The 25,501-nt window shown below is 42.5% G+C and overlaps 1 protein-coding gene across 19 annotated transcripts in view; it reads left to right on the top strand.

Annotated features, from left to right (window-relative positions):
• KCNMA1 (potassium calcium-activated channel subfamily M alpha 1) overlaps positions 1-25,501 on the top strand; it is an 856,444-nt gene that overhangs the window by 647,526 nt on the left and 183,417 nt on the right. For 13 of the 19 annotated variants that reach the window (XM_040320629.1, XM_040320641.1, XM_040320630.1 and 10 more), the window contains one exon: positions 18,816-18,906. In XM_040320629.1, the coding sequence (XP_040176563.1) occupies positions 18,816-18,906 (91 nt within the window). Of the gene's footprint in view, positions 1-14,852; positions 15,141-18,764; positions 18,907-25,501 lie in introns of all 19 variants that reach the window. The other 6 variants (XM_040320626.1, XM_040320627.1, XM_040320632.1 and 3 more) reach the window with 2 other exon arrangements.

Raw genomic sequence — 25,501 nt, forward strand, 5'->3', positions numbered from 1 at the left:
GTGAGTTAAAATTATTTAAAGCCTTTACCCCAATACATCCTCATGCAATAGGGTTGCATATGATGTTTATAAATATAGATGGGCATGCTGTTCATTAGCATGCTATTATAATTTGCACTGGTATCAGCTTTGCTTGAATAGGCTGTACCTCCTCCCCTGGGCTTACTTGACCTGATGAGGGATTGTAAGGAAAGGGGAGGGAGAGAGAAAATACCTTTTGATAGGGAATGCATTAAGGAGCCATCACTTGATCTGCCCAAAAACGGAGAGACAGGGGCCGTCTGGGCTCTTCCAGTTCCACAGTGAAGCTGCCACACTTTGTCTCCTCCTAACCCAACTTCCTGGGTTTGACAAGGGGCAGATGAGACTGGAAGTTATCGTGCTGGGTTTTAAGTCTTTGCGGCAGCTGACGGCTGCAATAAGCATCTGTGGATGGCTCAGAGCTAACGGCACAAAGGTTGAAGCTGTACGGTTTTAGCAGTTTCTATGTTAACCCTTTTGTCACTAAATAAAATCATTAACATGTTTTCTCATCTGTTGTTACAAAAGATTTTTTAAAGACCTTTTAATAATGACCTATGCAGTTGGCTGCATTTCTGAATACAATTTTTAAATACAAATCCCAAGACCTCTCAGTGCCTTGTAAAAATGGTGTGTGCCTTGAAGTATGTGTATCCTATGCAACAGTACAGTATCTGTCATTGCTAGTATACAGTTAGCATGCTAGTGGGATCACACACATTTGATGTGGTAAAATAACCAAAAAAATACAGTATGCAACTTAAGGTACAGCTGTGCATAATAAAATGCATTAGAATAATGTTGCATAATTTTAGTTTATGATTTCTTTGACAGACATTGACATGTGTCTACACTATTGCATATGCATGCTTGCTTAGTAGAACCCATTAGGGCTGTGGTTAAAGCAAATAGACTACTTATTTTGGAAGGGAATTTACCCTTAGGTTATTAAGGTGATGAAAATTCACTTTTGCAAAGAATACCAAATCACATGCAGGAAAAGATTAGATGATAAAAAAAACACCTTCAGATTGTTCACCAAGCTAAGAGAAAATAATTGGCAAAGTCAAAACTCCCTTGTAATGTCAACAGCCTATTTGCCTTTATCAAATTAACCCAAATGTGTGTGTCTAAATAGTTGACATATTAGGCTGTAAGCTCCTTGAGGCCGGGTTCACACTGGTACGACAAACGCTCCGACATTGGGAGCTCATGTCGCATGATGTGTGAAAATCAATGATTCCCTAAGAGCCGTCTTAACTGGTCCGACTTTGAAATTGCTCCCTCTACTACTTTGGTCCGACTTTGGTCTTACTTCAGCCCATTGAATTGTATTATTATTATTATACAGGGTTTAGATGGCGCCAACAGTTTGCGCAGCGCTTTACAACATCAGGGAATATCATTAGTCAGATCGAAGTAGGATCCTTGTCCTTACCATCCGACATTTGACAATCGACATGGTGATTAGAGCAGCAGTAAAAGGAATTTATCTCACAATGGGATTGTTTTGATTGGTCAAAGGACAAGTCAGACTATCACAAAGTCAGATCAAAGTAGTATCCTGTTCATTCAAGTCGGATGGATGTAGGACCTATGTAGGATGTCGTGGAGCAAAGTAGGATGAAAGTCGTATGACTGTCGTGTAGTATCAGTTGTGAACCCAGCCTAAAAGCAAGGTAAATGTTTCAGCATTTTATGGAACATGAGACCACTTGTCTTATTTCCCCTAGATGGGCCTATTATTACAATTTAATACATCATACATCAGCAGGAAACGTGTCCTTATCAAAGTAAAGTGTTTTGTGTAAAATAAAAAATGCTTCTTTCTCTTATGTGATATAACGCCTAGTCAGCCTAGGCCATGTGGTCTTCTGTGAGCTTTGTGGATATTGCACATCATTTGAGACTTCATAGAGTCTTGCTTTTAACCTTTTCGCTGCCATGCTCTGTGCTCCATTTTTACACTCAGGTGTCCAGGCCATTTTTGCAATTTTTCCATTGCTTTTTTATTTTTCCCTTACAGCTTTCAGAGTTTGTTAAAGACCCCCCAAACCATACATTTTCTGAAAGCACGTGACCAGTAGAATACAAATAAGGTACTACTTTTTTTAGGGCACAATATTTGCGCAAATGTTTATCAGAACACTATTTTTTGTTAAAAATACAATAACAATTATTATTGCCAGATAAAAACACAGTATGTTTTACAAAATGCCTATTTAAATATAAAAGCTTAACCTGAATTGAGTTAATAAATAACACATATTTGTCATTTTTAAATTACGACCTTTTTGCAAAATGGTGAAAACTAAACGTACACAAAAATGTAAACAACCACATTTCTCTAAAAATCTGAAGGTTTTCATTGTTCCCTTACAGATTTCAGAGTTTGTTAAAGACCCCCCAAACCATATAGTTTCTGAAAGCTTAGGACCAGTAGAATAAAAAAAAAGATCCTACTGATTTTTAAGGCCGCACAATATTTACGCAAATGTTTATCAAACAATATATTCAACATTTTTTCTAAAATAATTTTTAGCAGATATAAACACAGCAAATTTTACAAAATTCCTGCTAAATTCCTACTTAATATAAAAGCGTAACCTGTATTGAGTTAATAAATAACAAATATTTGTAAATTTTTAATTGCGCCCTTTTGATAGTGAAAATCGAACTTAAGAAAAATATTTCTTAAATCTGGAGGTTTTCCTTTTTCACTTACAAATGGCCAGTAGCATGAAAAGGTGCTACCGATTTTTAAGGCACCATGATATTTGTGCAAATGTATGTCAAAACAATATTTTCACTATAAATATACAAAAAACATTAATAGTGGATTCATACATGGCAATGTGTGCAAAATTCCTGGTAGATAAAAAACTTAACTGTATTGAGTTAATAACAAACATTTTTAAATTGCACCTTTTTGTGAAATGACGTAAACTGAAGGTATACAGAACTGTAAATATACACAATTTACTCCGGAGGTTACCATTTTTCTCACACAGCTTTCACAGTTTGAAAAGACTCCTTAAACATTTTCTGAAAGCACATGACCTGTAGAATAAAAAAAGTGCTACAGATTTTTTGGGCCCTGCAATAATTGTGCAAATGTTGATCATATCGCTCTTTTCACAAAAAATACAGTAAAATAATTAATAGTGCACATAAACACAACATAACGTACAAAATTCCTACTAAAGCATCGTTCACATGTTGCATACTAAAGTGTACGCCCATGGAGGGTCAGGCAGTCCAATTTATGTCATTGGGATGCAATCTGACATCTGTGTCGGTGTGGGTGCACCACCCCAAACGCAGACAGTGTGAGCTCAGGGACATGCATGCGGACCTACATGGATGTAAAATTGGGAGCAACGGCTCTGTGCCGTTGCTACATCACAAATAACATCAATGGGACTGCCTGCACAGAGATGCATGGAACACCTGTGCATCCCTGTAAAGGTAAACTGTGTATGCCCTGTGTGAACAAGGCCTTAGGCCCCTTTCACACAAGCAGACCGATCGGGTCTGCCTGTCCGTTTTTCAGGCAGGCCCAATCAGACCACCTATTGTTCTCTATGGAGTGGCTTATGTAAATGAACGTGTTCGATTACACCCGCCTTCATCCAATCCAATCCACTAAAAACAGACGGTTGAGGATCCCATTCCCCATCCATCTAGCAGACCGGATCGGATGGAAATAGACAGGTGGTCTGTTTCCATCTGACTGCCCCATAGAGAACAGCGGACTGTGTCCATGTCCACTATGCATCAGCAGACAGATGCCCCACTGAGCAGGCGGATATACTTGACAGAGTCTGTTCCATGTGAAATGGGTCTTACCAGGAGCAGCCGGTCCATTAGGGGGGCACAGGGGCTTGTTTGTATACTTTTTTTTTGTGAGGCTGTAATGGACTTGAACAAGGTTGGGCTCGGGGCACAGAGCACTGCACCCCGAACCCACCCACTTGTGACAATAGTGAATTAATATTCACTATGGTCTTCTGGCTTCTCCTCCCAGCCAATCAAAGCAGGAGGCGGATCGGGTTGGTCGGGAGGAGAAGCCGAATAAAGCCATGGGCATATAGGAGCGATCTATAGTAATTGCTGCCTGTGCCCACTCTACTACAAGAGGGGGCTTGGTAAACACATGTTTACCAAGCCCCAACTTCACCCCCACCTGCACTGCTCCCCCCTCTCCCCCCACACTATCAGTATGTCAGATCACCGGAGCTTAGTGCCGGCCAGCAGCTGTAGGTGGTGGGAGGGAAAGAAGGGATGCAGCTGGGAGTGGCAAAAGATTTGGTGGTGCGGGGGCAGTATGGGGGTGGTCTGACTGGCGGGGACACATCTGGATCCCCAAGCCCCATGCAGCACCTAAAGCCGGCAGGAGTGGCAGAGAAGGGATGCCGGCTAATGATGACAGCTGTGGGGGATTCGGTTGGAGGGAGGGGGCCGGATCAGGTGGAGGGGGGTAATCGGTGTGGGGGGAAGAAGGGGGTGAAAGGGATAGGAAAGGAGAGTGGGGGAGTAGTTTTAGGTGGAAGGGATCGACGGGAGGTGGAGAAGCAGGGGACAGGGAAGCGGCAGCATGGGTGGGGGGGGGTTGGTGGTGACATTTTGAGGTTAATAACTCTGATCAGTGGGTTGTAATCCGATAATCCGTTATAGAATTTCTCAGCACATTCTGCTATAGGTTTTATGGTCATAGAAGTGACCATGAGCTTATAGGAGAGGGAGAAATGAGGTCCGTACGGACCTGGCCATCTGCAGGCACTTCTGTGGGTCTGTATGGCGTACGGACCTGGCAGTGAAAGGGTTAAGCAGTATTGTCTTGGTAGATCTTCAGTGAGATAAACAAGGCAAAACATAGACCCATGTACATTAGGCCAAACTCTTTCAAGTGTGTATATCTAAAAACGACTTGCTCTCTACTTCGAAATCTGAGATCCCAGGCCTATCCTACCATCACAGCCATCACTAGGTATTTATGGATTTTAAAGCTACATGAAGAGAGGTAGGTCTCCACTGGGTTATTGGGCAGAATCAAGAAATTGGAGAGGATGTTCTTGCTGCTAAGGCCCTAGGAAATTTAAAAAAAAAAGTTGGTGGTTCAGGCAACCAGCATCAATTCAAGTCCCAAATAAAAAATGTTGATAGACTAACACTTCAATGAATTTTTACCAAGAGCTGTCAGTAAATAATAATATGAGAATCACATGTTAATATTACCTTTGAGACCATGCCAACTGTCTGCAAATGTCAAAAGATGAACTGGCTATTTTATTAAACCTTTGAAGCTTAATTCCTGCCTTACCTTCAGTCTTGCACAGTTGTACATGGCCCTCTTCTGTACTGAAAATGCTTACTTATTGGTCCAGCTTGGAACAATGTAAGTATATGTTATTCATACCTGATGGACCACTGGGAAAGCTGAAAATCGCTTCAGTAGTCGGTGCTACTACATTGATAGTCACGATCATAAGTAAAAATACAAGGGGTTCTATGAATAGTGTCGGAGCTGAGAGAGCAACCCCCAGTGGTCAGTGTGCAGTGGAGCAACTGCTCACATAAAACCTGAGAAGGACCTTGAGGAAACTGAGCTGCACATTCTAAAGTTTGTATTATTGCAGAGACATAGCATGTTTCTTCTACAATAGAGAACCTGCCTGCTTGCAGTTTATTTTTTCACTTTAGTTCCGTATTAAACCCTTCCCTACTATATCCAAAAATAAACAAACCTAAAGATACACTTTATTTAAACTTTTTGACCTAATAAAATAAAACGATAACCCTCACTAAAATATTAAAATGGCAATAAAACAGCAGACTGTTGGTATATGATATATATCATGCCTACAACCATATTGGGGGGGGGGGAATGATTACAATTACTTACCATGAAGCATAGAAATACAACTGAATCCTGAAGTTTATTTGGCCTTTTCAATGAAGAAAAGTATATTTCTGTCCACCTGAGGCAAACCCTTTTGTAGTTAGAAAAGCTCTTGCTTTTAGTTGAATAATCCAGTTACCCCCACAAGCGATTTTCAGAAAAAAATCTATGAACAATATACCTTTTGAGGGAGCTTTATTTTAAAATAAAGAATGGTTATGCTAAATGTTCATATATTGTGTGAGGTAGGATACTACCCCAGGGGTAGTCGGTTTTTGCTGAGTATTGAAAACTACTTGGACACTTAATTGAGTATTGTACTGGTTTTATTCAAGTATTGCCAATGTTATAATACTATGGACTTAGGGCCAGATCCTCAAAAGGGATACGCCGGCGTATCTACTGATACGCCGTCGTATCTACTGATACGCCGTCGTATCCCTGTTTCTATCTTTGGAACTGATCCACAGAATCAGTTTCCAAAAGATAGGCAGAAGATCCGACATGTGTAAGGGACTTACACTGCCGGATCTTAGGATGCAGTACCGCATCCGCCGCTGGGGACATTTCGAGTCGAAATGCTGCTTCGGGTATGCAAATTAGCACTTACGGAGATCCACGAAGCTTTTACGCTTCGTTTTTTCTCCGTAAGTATTAAGTTGCATGTGTAAAATTAGGGCTGCATTTACAAAGTGTAAACTGTTTACACCTTGTAAAAGTAGACCCTTCTTACCCGCGACACTGTTATTTTTTTATTTATTTTTTTCGCCGTATCTTTTTTTTTTCCAGACGCAACTTTTTTTACCCGGCGCGATTCACAAAACTCGGCGTAACGTAAAACCGCGCTATGCACGTCGGGAAAATGACGTCGTGAGCATGCGCAGTACGTCCGGCGCGGAAGCGCGCCTAATTTAAATGGGACTCGCCCCATGAAAATAGGAACGCCTTGCGCCGGACGGATTTAAGTTACACAGCCGAAAATTTTCTAGGTAAGTGCTTTGTGGATCAGGCACTTAGGTAGAAATTTTGCGGCAGTGTAACTTAAATCAGAATATTTAAGTTACGGCAGCTCTTTGTGGATCTGGATTTCTCTCACATGGCATGTATATTCCACAAATGACACCCCAAAATATATTCTGCTGCTCCTCCTGAGTATGGCGATACCACATGTGTGAGACTTTTACACAGCGTGGCCACATACAGAGGCCCAACACCGAAGTAGCAACTTCAAGCATTCTAGGAGCATAAATTACACATCTAATCTCTCAACCACCTATTACACTTTTGAAGGCCCTGGAGCACCAGGACAATGGAAACGCCCACAAAGTGACCCCATTTTGGAAAGCTAACACCCCAACGTATAATCTATGAGGCATAATGAGTCTTTTGAACAGTTCATTTTTTTCCAGATGTTCTTGGAAAATGTGGAAAAAAATAAAAACGCATTTTTTTTTACAGAAAGTTGTCCATTTATAGGATATTTCCAACACATAGCATGTACATAGAAAAAATTACACCCCAAAATATATTCTGCTGCTCCTCCTGAGTATGGCGATACCACATGTGTGAGACTTTTACACAGCGTGGCCACATACAGAGGCCCAACACCGAAGTAGCAACTTCAAGCATTCTAGGAGCATAAATTACACATCTAATCTCTCAACCACCTATTACACTTTTGAAGGCCCTGGAGCACCAGGACAATAGAAACGCCCACAAAGTGACCCCATTTTGGAAAGCTAACACCCCAACGTATAATCTATGAGGCGTAATGAGTCTTTTGAACAGTTCATTTTTTTCCAGATGTTCTTGGAAAATGTGGAAAAAAATAAAAACGCATTTTTTTTTACAGAAAGTTGTCCATTTATAGGATATTTCCAACACATAGCATGTACATAGAAAAAATTACACCCCAAAATATATTCTGCTGCTCCTCCTGAGTATGGCGATACCACATGTGTGAGACTTTTACACAGCGTGGCCACATACAGAGGCCCAACACCGAAGTAGCAACTTCAAGCATTCTAGGAGCATAAATTACACATCTAATCTCTCAACCACCTATTACACTTTTGAAGGCCCTGGAGCACCAGGACAATAGAAACGCCCACAAAGTGACCCCATTTTGGAAAGCTAACACCCCAACGTATAATCTATGAGGCATAATGAGTCTTTTGAACAGTTCATTTTTTTCCAGATGTTCTTGGAAAATGTGGAAAAAAATAAAAACGCATTTTTTTTTACAGAAAGTTGTCCATTTATAGGATATTTTCAACACATAGCATGTACATAGAAAAAATTACACCCCAAAATATATTCTGCTGCTCCTCCTGAGTATGGCGATACCACATGTGTGAGACTTTTACACAGCGTGGCCACATACAGAGGCCCAACACCGAAGTAGCAACTTCAAGCATTCTAGGAGCATAAATTACACATCTAATCTCTCAACCACCTATTACACTTTTGAAGGCCCTGGAGCATCAGGACAATAGAAACGCCCACAAAGTGACCCCATTTTGGAAAGCTAACACCCCCAACGTATAATCTATGAGGCATAATGAGTCTTTTGAACAGTTCATTTTTTTCCAGATGTTCTTGGAAAATGTGGAAAAAAATAAAAACGCATTTTTTTTACAGAAAGTTGTCCATTTATAGGATATTTCCAACACATAGCATGTACATAGAAAAAATTACACCCCAAAATATATTCTGCTGCTCCTCCTGAGTATGGCGATACCACATGTGTGAGACTTTTACACAGCGTGGCCACATACAGAGGCCCAACATCCAAGAAGCACCATCAGGTGTTCTAGGGACATAAATTACACATCCAATTTCCTTACAATCTATCACATTTTTGAAGGGCCTTCATATTTCTAACACAGCATGTACATACCAAGAATTACACCCTAAAATACATTCTGCTGAGTAATGGGTAAAAAAAAAAGAAGATTACCTGTGGTTTTAGTAGTGCAATTGTCCACAGAAGGAGAGCCCCGATCCAGGCAGCAGGCAGGGACGTGGTCACTGGTCAGCGACAGTGAATGGAATTGTCCAGGCAGCAGGCAGCAGGCAGGAATATTGTCCATAGTCAGGCAAAATATTCATCCTGGTAGGAACATGGTCCAAGTAGCGGGCCATGGGTAGGGGAATGGGGACAGGGGTAGAGGCTTCTCCCACCCAAATCTCTTTGAAGCCTCCGGGCAACCAGACCCTAATCCGGGAATGAGAAAACTAAAAAATTAGTTTTTTCATCCAGAAAAACAATTCTGGAGCCCCTCACATATGTGAGACCCCTGTGTTCCCACTAGTATAGCAGGGTAAAAGATCAATCCAAGGGGCAGGCAAAAAACGTGGTCAAACAGTCCAGGTCAGTTCCAGAGCAGGCAGATGTAGGTACAGTTTAGGGTTAGGCAAAAGAGTGGTCGTATAACAAGCCAGGGTCAGTTCCAGAGAAGGCAGAGGTATGTTTAGGGTTAGGCAAAAGAGTGGTCGTATAACAGGCCATGGTCGATTCCGGAGAAGGCAGAGGTATGAGTGCAGTGGCATAAGGGGTGTGGGGGGAAATTACAGGAAATTAGAATTGCGTTTACCATACGTCCCTAATAATGAAGAAACGTATGGTAACGGCGGAAACATGTTCCAATACAGAGGCCTGGTTGGGAAGGACAATCGGGACAGTAATACACAGTGTCTTTTCGAATTCCTCTTCTGGAGCACACCCGGCACCTCTTCTGATTTCTGTGGCCTGTTTCAGGGGAGGGGGTTTTCTCAGGAAAGTGACGCTCGTGGAGTCTGCTCACAGAATCAGAGCGAATATTTTCCGGTGGGTTTTTCGGGGTACAAAAGGGCGGTGATGACTTCTTCTTGATAGTCCAGATATGATACGGGGTTCTCTGATGACTTTTTGTAGATTACATAGGAGTTATAAAAGGGCAAACTAAAAAAATAAATGGACACTTTCTTGTACCAGTGGCGGGATTTTCTTGTGGGCAGGTAGGGTTCTATCATCTGGTCATTGAAGTCCACTCCCCCCATGAACAAATTATAGTCATAGATGCACTTTGGTTTTTGGATTGGGCCGGTTCTTTGGGGGACTTCCACGCAGGTGTCGTCGTGGATTGATGTAAGCATGTGGACGTTCCGTTTGTCCCTCCACCTGACAGCCAATATCTCCTGGTTCCTCAATGCTGCAGACTCCCCTCGTCTGAGCTTTTGATCCACCAGTTTTTGCGGGAAGCCTTTCCTGTTGGGTCTTATTGTGCCACATGCTGGGGTATTCCGGAGGTAAAGACAGCGAAACAGGGGCAAGCTGGTGTAGAAATTATCCACATAAAGGTGGTATCCCTTTCCAAAGAGTGGATACATCAGATTCCAGACCACTTTTCCGCTGACTCCCATATACTCTGGACATTCAGGGGGATGCAGTTGGGAGTCCTTCCCTTCATACACCATGAATGAGTAGAGGTACCCTGTGGCTCTGTCGCAAAGCTTGTACATTTTGACCCCATATCGGCCCTTTTGCTGGGGATGAACTGCTTGATGCCCAGCCTGCCTGAGAATTTGACAAGGGACTCGTCCACGGATATGTTCTGTTCAGGGGTATATAATTGGGGAAATCGTTGAGCGAAAAAATTTAGAAGTGGCCTAATTTTATATAGCTTGTCAAAAGCAGGGTCATTTCGGGGAGGGCACTGGGCGTTATCGTTAAAGTGGAGGAACCGCATAATTATTAAATATCGGGATCTTGGCATAAGGGAGGAGAAGAGTGGCATGTGGTGAATGGGTTTGGTGGACCAAGGAGTACAATTGTTTTTTTTTTGAAAGTGCCATAGTAAAGGTTAGGCCTAAGAACATTTTAAATTCGTCCACGGTTAGTTCTCTCCACTCAAGGGGCGGGCATATCTGGAACCAGGGTTACTTCTTATGTACTGTTGTGCGTAGAGATTGCACTGGGCCACAATGAAGGATAGCAAATCTTCGGTGAAAAGTAAATTAAAAAAATTAAGCATTGAAAAGTTTTCGGTGTTCACCTGGACACCTGGCTGGGCAGTGAAAGGGGGGATATTTGCTGCTCCGGAATTAGGGGGAAGCCACAGGGGGTTTTGAAGGCCATAGGGAAGGCTGGCATGGCCCCTTTGTGCAGTGGCACAGCGCTTGAGGCGGACGGCACAGCGCTTGAGGCGGACGGCACAGCGCTTGAGGCGGACGGCACAGCGCTTGAGGCGGACGGCACATCGCTTGAGGGGATGGGGGGGGGGGGTGGGGGGGGGGGCGCAAGTCGCTTGAGCGGACGGCACATCGCTTTGAGGTGGCGGCCCTGCGCGTCTGGGAGTAGGCCGCTTCTCCACGCCAGCACCCCTTCTTTTCCTGGGCCCAGTTCTCTTCAGATTCTGAATCCCCCACTGTCTATAACGGGTTCATAGGCCGAATCCGAATCGGACAGAGACTCCTCGCTGCTCTCATCGCTCATGGCAAGTAGAAGATGTACGGCCTCTCTGCTCACCGGTAAAGAATTTTTTTGCCATACTGGTGGCTGGTGAGGCTGTACTGCAGAGCACTGTGGTGGCACTGATGGACACAGGTGGGCACTTATGTGCACTGTAGTGGCACGGGTGTGGCTCTGGTGGGCACAGGTGGCTCTGGTGGGCACAGGTGGCTCTGGTGGGCACAGGTGGCTCTGGTGGCTCTGGTGGGCACAGGTGGCTCTGGTGGCTCTGGTGGGGCTCTGGTGCACTGATTAGCAGAAGGCGGCACTTATGTGCACTGTAGTGGCACGGGTGTGGCTCTGGTGGGCACAGGTGGCTCTGGTGGGCAAAGGTGGCTCTGGTGGGCACAGGTGGCTCTGGTGGGCACAGGTGGCTCTGGTGTGCACTGATTAGCAGAAGGCGGCACTGATGGACACAGGTGGGCACTTATGTGCACTTTAGTGGCACGGGTGGCTCTGGTGGGCACAGGTGGCTCTGGTGGGCACAGGTGGCTCTGGTGGGCACAGGTGGCTCTGGTGGGCACAGGTGGCTCTGGTGGCTCTGGTGTGCACTGATTAGAAGAAGGCGGCACTTATGTGCACTGTAGTGGCACGGGTGTGGCTCTGGTGGGCACAGGTGGCTCTGGTGGGCACAGGCAGCACTGGTGGGCACAGGCAGCACTGGTGGGCACAGGCGGCACGGGTGGGCACAGGCGGCACTGGTGGCCGCAGGCGGCACTGGTGGGCGCAGACGGCACTGGTGGGCGCAGGCGGCACTGGTACGGCACAGGCGGCACTGGTACGGCACTGTTTTGGCACTGGTATAGGACTGTTGTGGCTCTGGTGGCACTGGTGCGGCTCTGGTGACACTGGTGCAGCTCCGGTGACACTGGTGCGGCTCTGGTGTGGCACAGGTGGCACAGATGTGGCACTACTGGGCACAGATGTGGCACTATGGACACAGATGTGGCACTGATGTGGCACTTTAGGCACAGATGTGGCACTGATGTGGCACTATGGGCACAGATTTGGCACTGATGTGGCAATATGGGCACAGATTTGGCACTATGGGCAATATGGGCAATGCAGATGGGCACTATGGGGCACTGGTATGGCCCTTAAAGGCAAAGTTGGTACATTTATAATTGGATAACTGTAAATTGTAGGTCAAAATAAAGGACAGGAATTGTATCCTATGCTTCTCTAAGCCATAGTCTCTCATTCAATGTTTTTATTGAAATGTGAAAAAAAATGTTGGAGCATTAATAAAACAAGAACACATATGATGGTGTATTAGTACACAGTACCATAGAACTGCAGACAACAATTTACAGTTTCAAAAAGTAAGACCATGAACTTTACTCTGCAAATCATGGTGAGGGCAGTGCAAGCGCCCCAAATGTATGTCGAAACATGGTGTTGTAATTGACCAAGGTAATGGGCTAGTACAGGAGTGGGTAGAACTCAAAATAAATATAAAATCTTCAGCAAGATGACCTTCTTGACTGCTGTGATCCTGCCCAGCCAAACTAGGGGTAAAAACACCATTTGGACATCAGAAAACAGAGATGGCTTAACATGGGGGGGTTAATTTGCAGAGAATAAATTATTAGGAACTGCAGTCCATTTTATTCCAAGGTAGGTGAGGTGGGTAGAGGACCAAGAAAAAGGGAGGACTGTTTCAGCTGGTCAAGGAGGGTGAGGGGAAGGGAGACATTGAGGACAGAAGATTTTTGTGTGTTGACCTGAAGATCTGAAATTCGACCAAACTGATTGAAGCGATAAAGTAGATTGGGGGTAGAGATGAGGGGGAGGATATAAAGAGTAGGATATCATCCGCAAAGAGACGGCATTTATGGTGGTGACCGAGTTTCAGTCCACAAATATTAGTAACCGCTCGGATGAGGAGAGCCAAGGGTTCCATGGCCAAAGCGAATTGGAGGGGGGGAGAGTGGGCAACCTTGCCTGGTGCCCCGCTCCACTGAGAATGGATCAGATTTATGGCCTGCGTATCGAACATATGACTAGGGATTGTTATATAGGGCCAAATCCAGGTTAGAGAGTGGGAACCGAAGCCCTAGCGGCATCGTATTTATGTATGTAAATAAGCTTTTCTTAAATCTAAGGACACAAAACAAGAAGGTAATTTACAAGAATGTGCTGCATGGGCCAAGAGAACCACTCGGCAGATATTCTCTACTGCTTGACGAGCAGGGATAAAACAAACTTGATACCTATGGATTAAAGAACCTATAATCGGGTTTAAGCGGGTGGAGAGCATTTTCACTAACAATTTAATGTCGAGATTGAGGAGGGAGATGGACCTATAGTTGGAACACAATGTATTATCAGTATGGGGTTTTGGTAACATTGTTATGACAGCTGTCAGGGTTTCAGGTCTGAAGGTTTGGCCTTGTGGGATGGAGTTAAATGCATCAACTAGTAATGGATAAAGGAGATTAGCAAAATTCTTATAAGTAGCCGAGAGGCCATCTGAGCCAGGACGTATACGAGGCTTTTAATAGCCGCCAAGATCTCTGTACTGGTGATGGGTTTGTCGAGCTCCTTAAGCCATAGTCCCTAAACCAGAGTTGTGTGTACCTCAGGGGGACTTCTAAATGGGTTGAGAGAATAGTCCTGTTAACCTCTTGCTGCCCACATAATGCATATGTGCGGCAGAAAAGCGGGGTGGACTTTAATACACATGTGCCGCACATATGCGTCCAAGGATGGCAGAGCTTTCTGTGCTGAGAATGTGCCCCAGCACAGTAACTGAACTGTCAAAAATAGCATTCATTCTCTAATGATCAGTAGTTGGCGGGAGCAGCTCCTGGTCATGTCACCACTGTGATGGCCAATCACAGTGATCACATCATTGGCCGATCATTCCCGCTCCCGGGCAAGCTGTCTTTTTAAGCCTCTCTGCTCTAACCTCTGCATGCCTTATGTGTCTCTGATATCTCACTCTGTTAGTGATTTGCAGAGGCTACCCAGCTGACAGTTAGTCTAAGTGGGAAAAAAGTAAAAATATTGTCCTGTATACTACAGTGGAATTGTAAGTATGAAGTAGGTGGCAGAGTTTTGTATTTATGTGTGAGTTAGAGATTTGTGATAGATGTTTTTGCTACTAGTATCCAAATGCCTTAGGAACAGTTGAGCTGCAGTATTGGCTTTTGGTATTAAGGGTTTAATGTGGTAGAATGGTAGCCTGTTGCTAAGAATGAGGAACTAGGCTGCTTTTTGAGTAACAGAACCAAAGCATGCAAATGAACATATCGGATGTTTCAGATTCCATGGGACTGGTTTGCTTTCCTAGTAGATTTATGTCTTGAGTTTTATTGTTCAGACAGGATGAAGTCGTTTTTTCTTCACTTCCAGAAGCTTTCATATTCCACAGTCCTTCCCTGTATCCTGTTGTGTTGCTAATTGTTCACTTTTTTTGTTTCTCCCCTTCTTCAGCCACAAAGAAAGAAGCTAGATTAAGTGTCCACAGACTGTCCTTTCTTCCCCAGAATGTCACTTCTAATTCTGTACCTAAACTCAGCCCTGAGCCCCAAGAGCCTGTTCCTCTTGTTAACAATCGCAAAGGAAGCCTGTTTTTACCTTGTGACCCCTCTCTACTGCGCCTGCAATTACTGAACTCCTCTGATACAGGAAAAATTTCCAACCTTGGGTTGCAGCGGGCTCTCAGCTTGCCAGGCAAATACCGTTACCACCCTAAGCAACCTGTTTTCAACCAACACCTATGTAGGTAGTTCAAGTCTTGCAATGATAAATAACACAACTCCTATTGAAATGACATCCTTTATATGTGGCATTGTAGGTAGAGGTGCCCATTAGCTGATATAGAATTTTTTTAAAAATATTTGTAGGATTTTAATGAAAGAATAAACAATATTCAATAATTTTTGTAGTTTTCCTATTACAGACACAACATGTTCACATTCTTGGTAGATTGTCTTTTATAGGAAACCTTATTAATACTGTATTCATATCTATTATACTTATGAAGTTTGTCAGCACTTAAAATGTCTCTTACCCAAAGCACCAGGATGAACCCAGTAATTGTACAGGCTGTTGTCTCCGGGCTTTGGATCACGTCTGGGGAGGTTTTCCATTTCCATACAAGCCTGTGGGAATGCTAAACCGACTTAACGCAGGTCACATGCAGCTCAAACGAGGTCAAATGCACCTGTCATTAAATTGAGAATGACTTCAGAAGTATCTGAAACAGATGTCAAACTGATGCCATTAAAAGAAGCCCATAGCAGTTTTTATTTTATTCATGGATTTCACTCTATAGATGGATCCATTCTTAACAGGATTGCAGAGAATATATATATATATATCTTTCCCAAAAATGCCACAAAAGAAATGGCGTCATTTCTAAAGGAGTGTAACATCTATCACACTACTCACAATGTGTGGGTTTTTTAAATTGTTGAAACTAACAAACTTAATTCAGTTTTTTTAACCGCACCTATTGATTTTATTATATTGTTAATTGATAACTGTTTAGGACAACTACAGATAGTTTATTACATTCAATGTGAGCTACATAATAACAACAAACAAACTCAGTAAAATTAAAGTGAAATCATGCTAAAAAGGAAGGTGTGAGACAGGACAGCTATGAGTTTCCGGAGGTGTGTAGATAAATGAACAAGCATGATGGCGGTTTTCTAGCAAAAAAAAACAATCTTGAGGGTGTATAGTAGTTGCAGTTATAGCTTAAGCTGCACTCCCCAAATGAAATGTGCTTATTGGGCAGAATAGTAGCAGTTTTTTTTATTCAGTTTGAATTTAAGAGTAAGAAAGTGATAAAAGTAAAATCTTTATTGTCAGAACTATTGCGCAAGTCAGTTATTTTTTATTTAAACTTATGAGCGCTGATACTTTCAGTTGTGTTTGGGATCATTAATGGTTGGGGGTTGAAATGGTTTAGTCTTTGAATCAAGTTGTGTGCTTAGGTTCGGAATTAAGGGGTTAACTTTAAGGATTACATGGCATGTTAAACATTCCTACCATGTCCTGCATTTAATTTGTTTGCCTGCATAAGAATCAAGGTTAAAAGAGAAGCATAGCCAGAGCTATTTTGGCTATACTTCTCCTTTAGATCACAGGAGTGAAGTTCGTTCTGCTCAAACCCGCTTTCAGCTGACGTCACAGAGCCAGTTCAGGCTCTGAAAAAGATCCTTATGGTTGGGATCTACCCCGAAGTCTGGACCAACAGCTGGCTCAGAGCAGACAGTCAGAGACTGACAGTGTCTGGCTTCCTCACAGAATCCTGCGAACTGAGTGATTGGATGCTCTTCGATTGCTCAGTTCTCCATGCAGAGTCACTGAGGGACAGATGCAGCATCCTTTAACATCCTGTAGAGCAGCAAAGAGGTTTCAACACACAGGCCGCTGGAATGGTACATATAAAATCCATTATTTTACAGCCTGGGCAATATGTGTAAGTGACCCTGTAGTGACCGGTAACTCAAATTCATGCTTTCGGCATTCAAACTACTGAAAGTCTGTGCAAGCAGCAGATACCTAGCAAACTGTTCCAAAAAAGATTTACAACTGAAACCTACTGTAAGCAAAGCATGAAATGTGTATAATTAGAATCCGTTTTGATCACTTTTGGCAGATCAAAGTAATCCCAGAAGAAAAAGTGACTTTAAGGAGTAACATTTTAACTGGCATTTATATTGAGTAGCGACAACAGATTTTCTTTGGTCAGCTCTTTCCTGTTGTTGTGGCATTGAATTGGATCCTACGGTATTGCACTAGGCTGGCTTATATGAATTCTACTACAGTTAGGTTTCTTAATGAAATCTTTGGGATACTGGGGACATTCTTTCTCTGAAAAACAATCAATACCGTCATTTTTTGTCATATGTAAAACTTGCATACAGTAATATTTAAATATATTTTAATAATGATTACTGCCTCTTAGCACAACTGTATCTAACTTTTCCACACGTCATTTTATCTATGCTGTTAGTTTCAGGAAAATTAGGCAGGGTGATTGATTGTGCACAATAAAACACATGACAGGCAGCAATAAAAAGGGTAACAAAAACTGAGACCGTGATTTTACAATTGAGTACTGATATAATTGTTAGTTGTATGCAGTGATACCCGTTCCGATGCATGACACAGTTTTCCGGCAGATAGTATTCATCATAATCATTTGTTGCTTACTGCTGGGCTTGATTGTTTTGTTGAACAACATCCACCTTCTGTAAAAAGTGGGCCATTAACAGGTTAACTGTACTTTAAATTGTTCAGCAGAGCCCTGAAAATCAAGTCTATGCTAATCCAATATATTTCAGACCCCTTGAGGGTTTAATTAATAGAACAAACCGCTAACCGTACAAATCTAGAAATACGTTAGGGGAGGAGGTAATTGGAGATCAAGTTGGAGTCTTCCCAGGATAGATTTCACATGGAGGCTGACATTGCACAATGGTTAATGGGGAGTGAAAAAGCATATATCATATGTTTTTAACTTTGTAGGAGATGGAAACTGAAACAAAATGAAGAATAATAATAATACAATCTGAAGTATGTGTTATTATTTAGGAACATCAGATGATTTTCACTGTATTCCAGAAAGTCTGTGAACTAGGTAGTGGTGGAGTTTCCTGGCCCCTTTCCCTCCATAGACCTGAACATGAAAGCTTGGGCAGTTAAATTGTGCATGTAAGCAGAGCAATCATTAAAACAGAATAAGAAATTTGGCAATAGAACCCAAGTTTAACTGCCATGTATAGCTGGCACTATGCAAGAAAGCAATGATAGTCATCAGTAGTTTGACTATATTATACAACGTAATTTAAAACTTTTTTTTTTATAAATAATATGTTGAGTTTAATTATAGGTTTGTATATATACATATAAACTTCAAGATGAAAAAATGTTTTTTAGTCCATTTCACAAAATGTGTAATAAACTTACCGGGTGGTTGTGCATCATCTCGGTACATCAAATAATTGGTAGTAGTACTGTGCAGTGCTCAACTAAAATAGATAATTAGGGTTATTTGTTTTACAATTTTTATTTTTATTACATTTTTTACAGGGAAGTATTGCAGTCCATGTAGATAGATTTTTACTTTTACCCATGACAGGAAAACTTCAACATTTATGTAATGCATGAATTGTGACCGACAACCTGTTACAACTGCACATGTGTCTTGGACTGATCCTCTTTCTGTTTCACATTCTAATTTGAGTCTCTGATAAACTAATAGCTCCTGTCCTACTCCTTTTAGTCTAGTTGTGATAGAACTGTGAGTGATTGGCTTGTTCTGTTTTGTGTGTAATCCCTTCATCTCTGTTCTTTTTCTGTTAGTTTCTTGTTGTTTTCTGTCTACAGTAACCAATCCCCCCTGCCTGACCACTTTGCCTGCTTTGCCTGTGTTTGCAGTTGAAGATGAGCAGCCATCGGCATTGTCACCTAAGAAAAAGCAGCGAAATGGAGGAATGCGGCACTCTCCAAATTCCTCTCCAAATATGAGGTAAGAGGGCAACACTGACATTTTTAGTACCACATCTATCTCTAACACACTGATAGTTTTCATGTGATGGCCAAAGCACTTTGATTCCCATTGCATAGGAAATAATTTTCTACAAGTGCGCACACACACCAACACAGGTTGAACTGGATGGACTGTTGTCTTTATTCAACCTTACCATCTATGTAATTTGTTTAGGCCATTATCACTAAATACTTTGCAAAGGATGTCTTTGCCAATATTGAAAATGTGTTTTGTACTGAATGAATAAATAAACACATACAAAATTGTATACACTGTGAAACTTACAAATTGATAATTTAAGTAAATGATGAAGTAGATATCAATCCAGGAACATGTGTTGAAGTTAAATAAGTCATGATAGCTATTGTTTTCTCTGTAAAACACAAGATTAATGGGAGCTTTTGGCAAGTCTTGAAAGAAGAGCAGGGCTATATGTTGCCTACTGTGGATTCTGTGCACAAGTGTTTTTTATTCCCTTTATGTGCACACATAAAGTATAGACAGCAAGCGGCCTGTAGTGGGTGTGTTGCGCCTGTAGTGGGTAGGCTGTGTTTTGTTTTCCAAAGGAAATGCACCACCAAATTGAAATACATGTCTGACTTGTGAAACATTAATGTGAAAGGGAGATTGCATATAAAATACAAAACATATTGGCAGGAATTTCAGACAAGAAATAACTGACACATTCTATGGTGACTTTAGCTCTACCACCAGCATTCTAAAATGGTGTCATGGGTTTAGCTTAGACACAGCTAACCTATTAAGGGATTTAGTGAGATCAGCTAGAGGTGTAATCCCAGGATGCATTTTCTAGATTAAATAAAAGTAGAGAAGAGAGAATGACCTGAAAAATTGGAGATAAAGGTTAAGTGACAGAAGGGGTCAGGAAGAATACATAAGGAAGAAAAGAAACAAGTGGATAGAACAGAAAAAAATGTGAGAGGGGAAAAGTGTAAGTGCTCCCACCTCAAAGTGGGTAAATGTAATCAGGCACCAACATATGTCACATTTTAGAGGTCATACCCTAGTTTAATTTCCTAACCATTCAGAGCAATTCAAGTTTATATTTGGAATCCCCGTTCATAATAGGTTTTTCCGAAAGTCCCGGACTAGGAAGACCGGCCATATGCATAATATCAACTGGAGTGTAAAATGATAATTCAGAAATTTCAGCTTGAAAACAAAATGTGCACCCTTATTATTCTTTAGTAGAGTATATTTAACTGGCCAGGGATACTACAGTCTTCTTGCAAAATTTCCATACAATCTCCTTTATATTTAACAACCATTGTATCTTGCAAAGTTCTAACACAACATCTTTGTTGGTAAATGTAAAGAATATTTCCATTTCAAATGTCTATGGCCAGATTTATGTAAACATAACCGTTTGCAGTCCTAGAACATAACCAGATAACCTTCTAAACCTCGTTATATAAATCAAGCTTCTTAGCCCCAATTTATGAAGTCAAACAAATGAGAAAACCGATAATGTATTCAGTTCAATTGTTTGAGTTTTTCTCAAAAGTGCACTGTGAAATTAAAGCACATTTAACCCTATTTTGTTTTAGAATGTGAAGTGCAATGCCTGTGTCAATTGCAGTAAACTATATAAAGGCGATAGATTACATTTTCTCTTACAGTTTTCACAAATTTAAGCCTGGTACACACCAACAGTTTTTTTTTCATGCAACCCGAAAAAAAACCTGACAGCTCTGGTCTAAGACGCTGTACTAACCATCCTACATTAGTATAGCAATCTCCCCTGCTGAGCTGTCATGTTCTGACAGGGAGGTTGCCCCCAGCCAGAACACTTCGATCAGCGCTCTCCGCCATTTGTTGAGAGCGCATTGATTGACAGTCAATCAGCAGCTGGTTTTCTAGCATGCTTGTCCGACAGAAACTGGCTGAATGGATAGACTAACATAAACACGGACCGAATGTCGGCCATATTTTTTTTTGAAGGGACAAATGTCTCCCGACATTCGCCCCTTGTGTTCCCGGCTTTAGGCATTGCATAATTTTGTTTAGAAGTAATTATCTGTTCTATCAGTTTTATTTAACCACTCTCCAGCATGTGAAGAATTATCTGCTATTGTTAAAGATTCGTTTTTTACCATTTGAAGCTGAACAGTAAATTATGAGTAGAATTACTAAGAAAAGCATAAAAAAGAGTATCTGATGTTAAAAGGGTGTGTGGCGTAATGATCTCATCACATTACACTGTGCTGCTTCTTACCTGAACTTATGCCTTTAAACATTATGACTCTGGCAAGAGAGGCATTAATACACTTGCTTCCATAGGAATTCTCAGGGTCCTCCACATTCACTGTGTAACGATTCAAACCAAAATATAGGTAGAATAGAGTGTCAGGACTACTTGATATGACAAACATGAGTTTTGCAGCATATTAGCCATAGTCCAAAGATCTGTATTTTTATGAGCATACTAGAGGTCAATTGGCTAATCTGTTTCCAAGTACCTATTACTACACTAGATACCTATACATGCAGTCTTTGTTGCATATACATATAAAAGAGAGAGCAGTTAATTATAACCTCAGCATTTACTGCGTTCCTGTTGCTAAACATATTCAGTATGTGTGGTTCAAAATTTGCTCTTTTCCTTCACCACAATGCAAGTCTATGGTTTGTACACAGAGCAGAATGTACCCAGACGCTTGAAGAGTAGCAGATCATGGCAATCACTTTCTTACAAGAAAAAATATTCCCCTAGAGAGGGGAAACAAGTAGGCTAAATAGGTGACAAAGAGTGTGGTCAGCTTAATTGTCAAAAAGTGAATATTTATTTATAATCAAAAATATATAATCACCTAAAAAATTAATCTAGGGTGTAAAAGCCCCTAGATAGAGAAACGCACAAAACCACTTGAAACTTGCATGACAAGCATGCTAACATGCAACAAGAACAAAAACATAAAACACATAACAATAAACAAATTGTCCGGATGCCAAGTGTACTGACCCACGGGATACCGCCACGGACAAATACTGTATATCTGTTTTAAGTGGAGCTACCTATGTAGTACTCCCATGTGTCAGCCCCTTGGAGGCTCGAGCTGGGGGAGAAAATGCAGTAGGCACACAGGCAGCTGGAGTAAATGCTGGTGTTCCTATATGTGCTGGATGCCGAATGGATCCCATCGTCTAATGCAGTCTTGGGGGAAGAAATATCTTTGAGGTCCGTTATGAGTTCCTGTGTACTCAAAGTATGAATAGGAATCATGGGCCATTGATGATGGGCAGGACCCTGGGATTGTGATGCCCCAGTGCTGAGATCCACCATCTGGGCTCATACACCTAAAGCAGTCAAGAAACTAATATAATGGTTACATACTCCATACTCCAAAGACATGCTGGTAGGTAAATTGGATCTCGTCCAAATTGGCCCAGTATATATGTATATATGTGTATATGACTGTGTGTCCCTAGCGTGTCATGATCCTCCGGGGTAAAAATGACCGCACCAGCCAAGCAGATACTGGCTGGAAAAAGCGCCCAGAGGCGATTCAGTTAGCATGCGTTGCGCTATACAAGTCATTCATTCATTCATTCATACTGGAGCTCGGGTCACAGTAATCAAAAGTATACACCTGCTAGGTGATTGGTAACGCTCTGACTTCTCACAGCCACATTGTGTGTCTGTGTGGGGATAATCGCAATATGTGCAGCACATCACCTCCTGAATGAATGGGTATAGTATGTGAGTTCTTGAGTCACTTAAAAAACATTTCTTATTCACGCAAAAACTCACATACTGAACCCATTAATTTGGGAGGTGAAATGCTGCATATATTGCGATTATCCCCACACAGACGCACACAATGTGGCTGTGAGAAGTCAGAGGGTTACCAATCGGTGTGCTTTTGATTACTGCAGCCTGCTGAGCTCCAGCAGGTAACCATTATATCACAGTTTCCTGACTGCCTTAGGTGTATGAGTTTTACCTGGACTTCCCTGGACTGGAAGATGTTTGAGCCTGCCTTGAATGTGCATTTTAGCCACTGGGCTTCACTTTTTGGCCCTTTGTGTACTGTATTAGTTGTGGATACTCGCTTTTAAGTAGGTCTTTAGAGCTAAATACTGTGAGCTGCTTGATTTATTAGAACCACTGGGCACCATCCCTATTTTTACATTTTTATTGAAAAGAGGTAAAATGATGAGAAACTTAGAGCATCATTAAGTGATGTGTTCTGGTGCCTAAGAGTCTCCTGAGGTTATCTTTAAAAAATGCTTCTAACCTCAAATGCTGTTAACCACTGCTAAACTCGCATTAACGTGGTATTTTGTTTTTCACTGTTGGTTTCCTGCTGTCAAGTTTCCGGCATTCAAAAAAGGTTTTCAACTGTCCTGTGTACATGAGCCCTTATGCTGCCAGGGAATACCCAATGTGAGATACAGGGACAGTCTCCTGTTAAGGAAGCAGTTGGCACAAGTCCTGACTGACAATGTGGTGCAGACAGTTTAGATCTTGAAAACATTTGGTTGGATCCTGAACTTTCAAAAGTCGGTGTTTGAGCTGACTATTTTTTTGGAATATCAGGGTCGGATCCTAAACACAGCTCAAGCCAGAGTTTTTCTTCCCAAAGAAAAATGTCAAAATTTCCTGCTCTTCAATTCAGGAGATTTTTGCTTCTGTATGAGAGTCATAAGGCAGATTGAACCTTCTTTCGAGTTCCATTTGCCCAATTTCACTCCATACCCTTATAGCGTAACATCCTATCATCAGGAGACAAATCGGTTCAGGCTCTTGACAATCCAATGTTCCTGTCGCAGAGGACCTGGTTGCCTGTGGCCTGGTAGCTCGGCAATCCAGCTTTGCAGATGGGGGAATAATTCCTTCTGATCTCTTGGAGGATCCTTGCCCTGGATGTCAGTCTGACCTTCTGGGGAAGAGTCCCAGAAACCTTGATCGCTGGAATAATCTCATCCAATCAACATTCTGGAGCTTTGAGCAATTTGGACAAAATTTCACATTCCAGTCTTGTCCACTGTTTACCTCCCATGGATGGACAATTGGCAGACAGACTTCCTCAGTCAACAGACGCTGAATCCGGGGGAATGGACCCTACGCCAGCAGTGTCCTAAGGCCTGTGTCACAGGTGGAGGATGTCATATGTGAACCTTTTGGGCAATTATTTTAATGGCATGGCTGTTGAAGGGGATTGCATGGCTGTTGAAGGGGAAGATTATATTCCTGCAAAGTCTACCAACGTGCTTTGTGGGGTAAATCCTGACTTTTTTACATTCAGGCCTTGATCAGTATTTGGCCATAAGTATCAAGAGTCGAATCTGATTGTGATCTTGTTCTATAAAATGCTTGTCTCCCATTCTTTTGTTAAGGATTTTTCTCCCTCTGTACATTCTCTTGTCACTTTGTGGGATTACGTTCTACTGTCATTCTATGGGATTTGAGGATTATGGGATGGAATATGAAACTCGTTCTTTAAAAAATTGCACTTCAAAAACCTTCCTCTGAACCTATTAATGATATTCTATTTTTCACAATTACAAAGTTACTTTCTTTGTCAGTATAACCTCTGTGAGCAGTGTGTCTGCACTGGCAGCCTTATCTTGGAAAGCACCAATTTTACGTAGACACAAGGTAGTATTAATACAGTAGGTGTTTGTGATATTGTGTTTTTAGCACGACAGCATCGCGCTGATTGTCGGCGACATGGTGCCGAGATCTCGCCGACATCTCGCACTCACTGGAATAGTGACAGCACATCCCAGCAAGCGCGTCATAGAAGCGACGGGAGATCCGACTTGGATTCCCGCCAATTCTACACGTGTGCGGCGTTTGTTATGAATTCTGAGGGGGAAGTCCCCGCCGGATTTTAAATAAAAATCCGGCATGGGTTCCCCCCTCAGGAGCATACCGGGCCCTTAGGTCTGTTATGGGTTGTAAGGAGAGCCCCCCCCTACGCCGAAAAAAAAACGGCGTAGGGGGTCCCCCTACAATCCATACCAGACCCGTATCCAAAGCACGCTACCCGGCCAGCCAGGAAGGGAGTGGGGACGAGCGAGCGCTCCCCCCCCTCCTGAGCCGTACCAGGCTGCATGCCCTCAACATGGGGGGGTTGGGTGCTCTGGGGCAGGGGGGCGCACTGCGGCCCCCCCACCTCAGAGCACCCTGTCCCCATGTTGATGAGGACAGGGCCCCTTCCCGACAACCCTGGCCGTTGGTTGTCGGGGTATGCGGGCGGGAGGCTTATCGGAATCTGGGAGCCCCCTTTAATAAGGGGGCCCCCAGATACCGGCCCCCCACCCTAAGTGAATGAGTATGGGGTACATCGTACCCCTACCCATTCACCTGCAAGAAAAGTGGTAAAAACACAAATAAACCACACAGGGTATTAAAATATTTTATTAGTCTGCTCCGGAGGCCCCCCCTGTCTTCTTTATTAGCTCTTTTACCAGGGGGAGCTTCTTCTTTGACGTCTTCGGGTGGGTGGGGGCCGCCGTCTGGTTCTCTTCCTCCGGGGGGGGGGCTTCTTCTTCCGCTATCCCGACGGGTCTTCTCCGCTATCCGGGGGGTCTCCTTCTATGTTCG

This window comes from Rana temporaria, chromosome 8 (assembly GCF_905171775.1).
Source record: "Rana temporaria chromosome 8, aRanTem1.1, whole genome shotgun sequence".
NCBI classification, from domain to species: domain Eukaryota; kingdom Metazoa; phylum Chordata; class Amphibia; order Anura; family Ranidae; genus Rana; species Rana temporaria.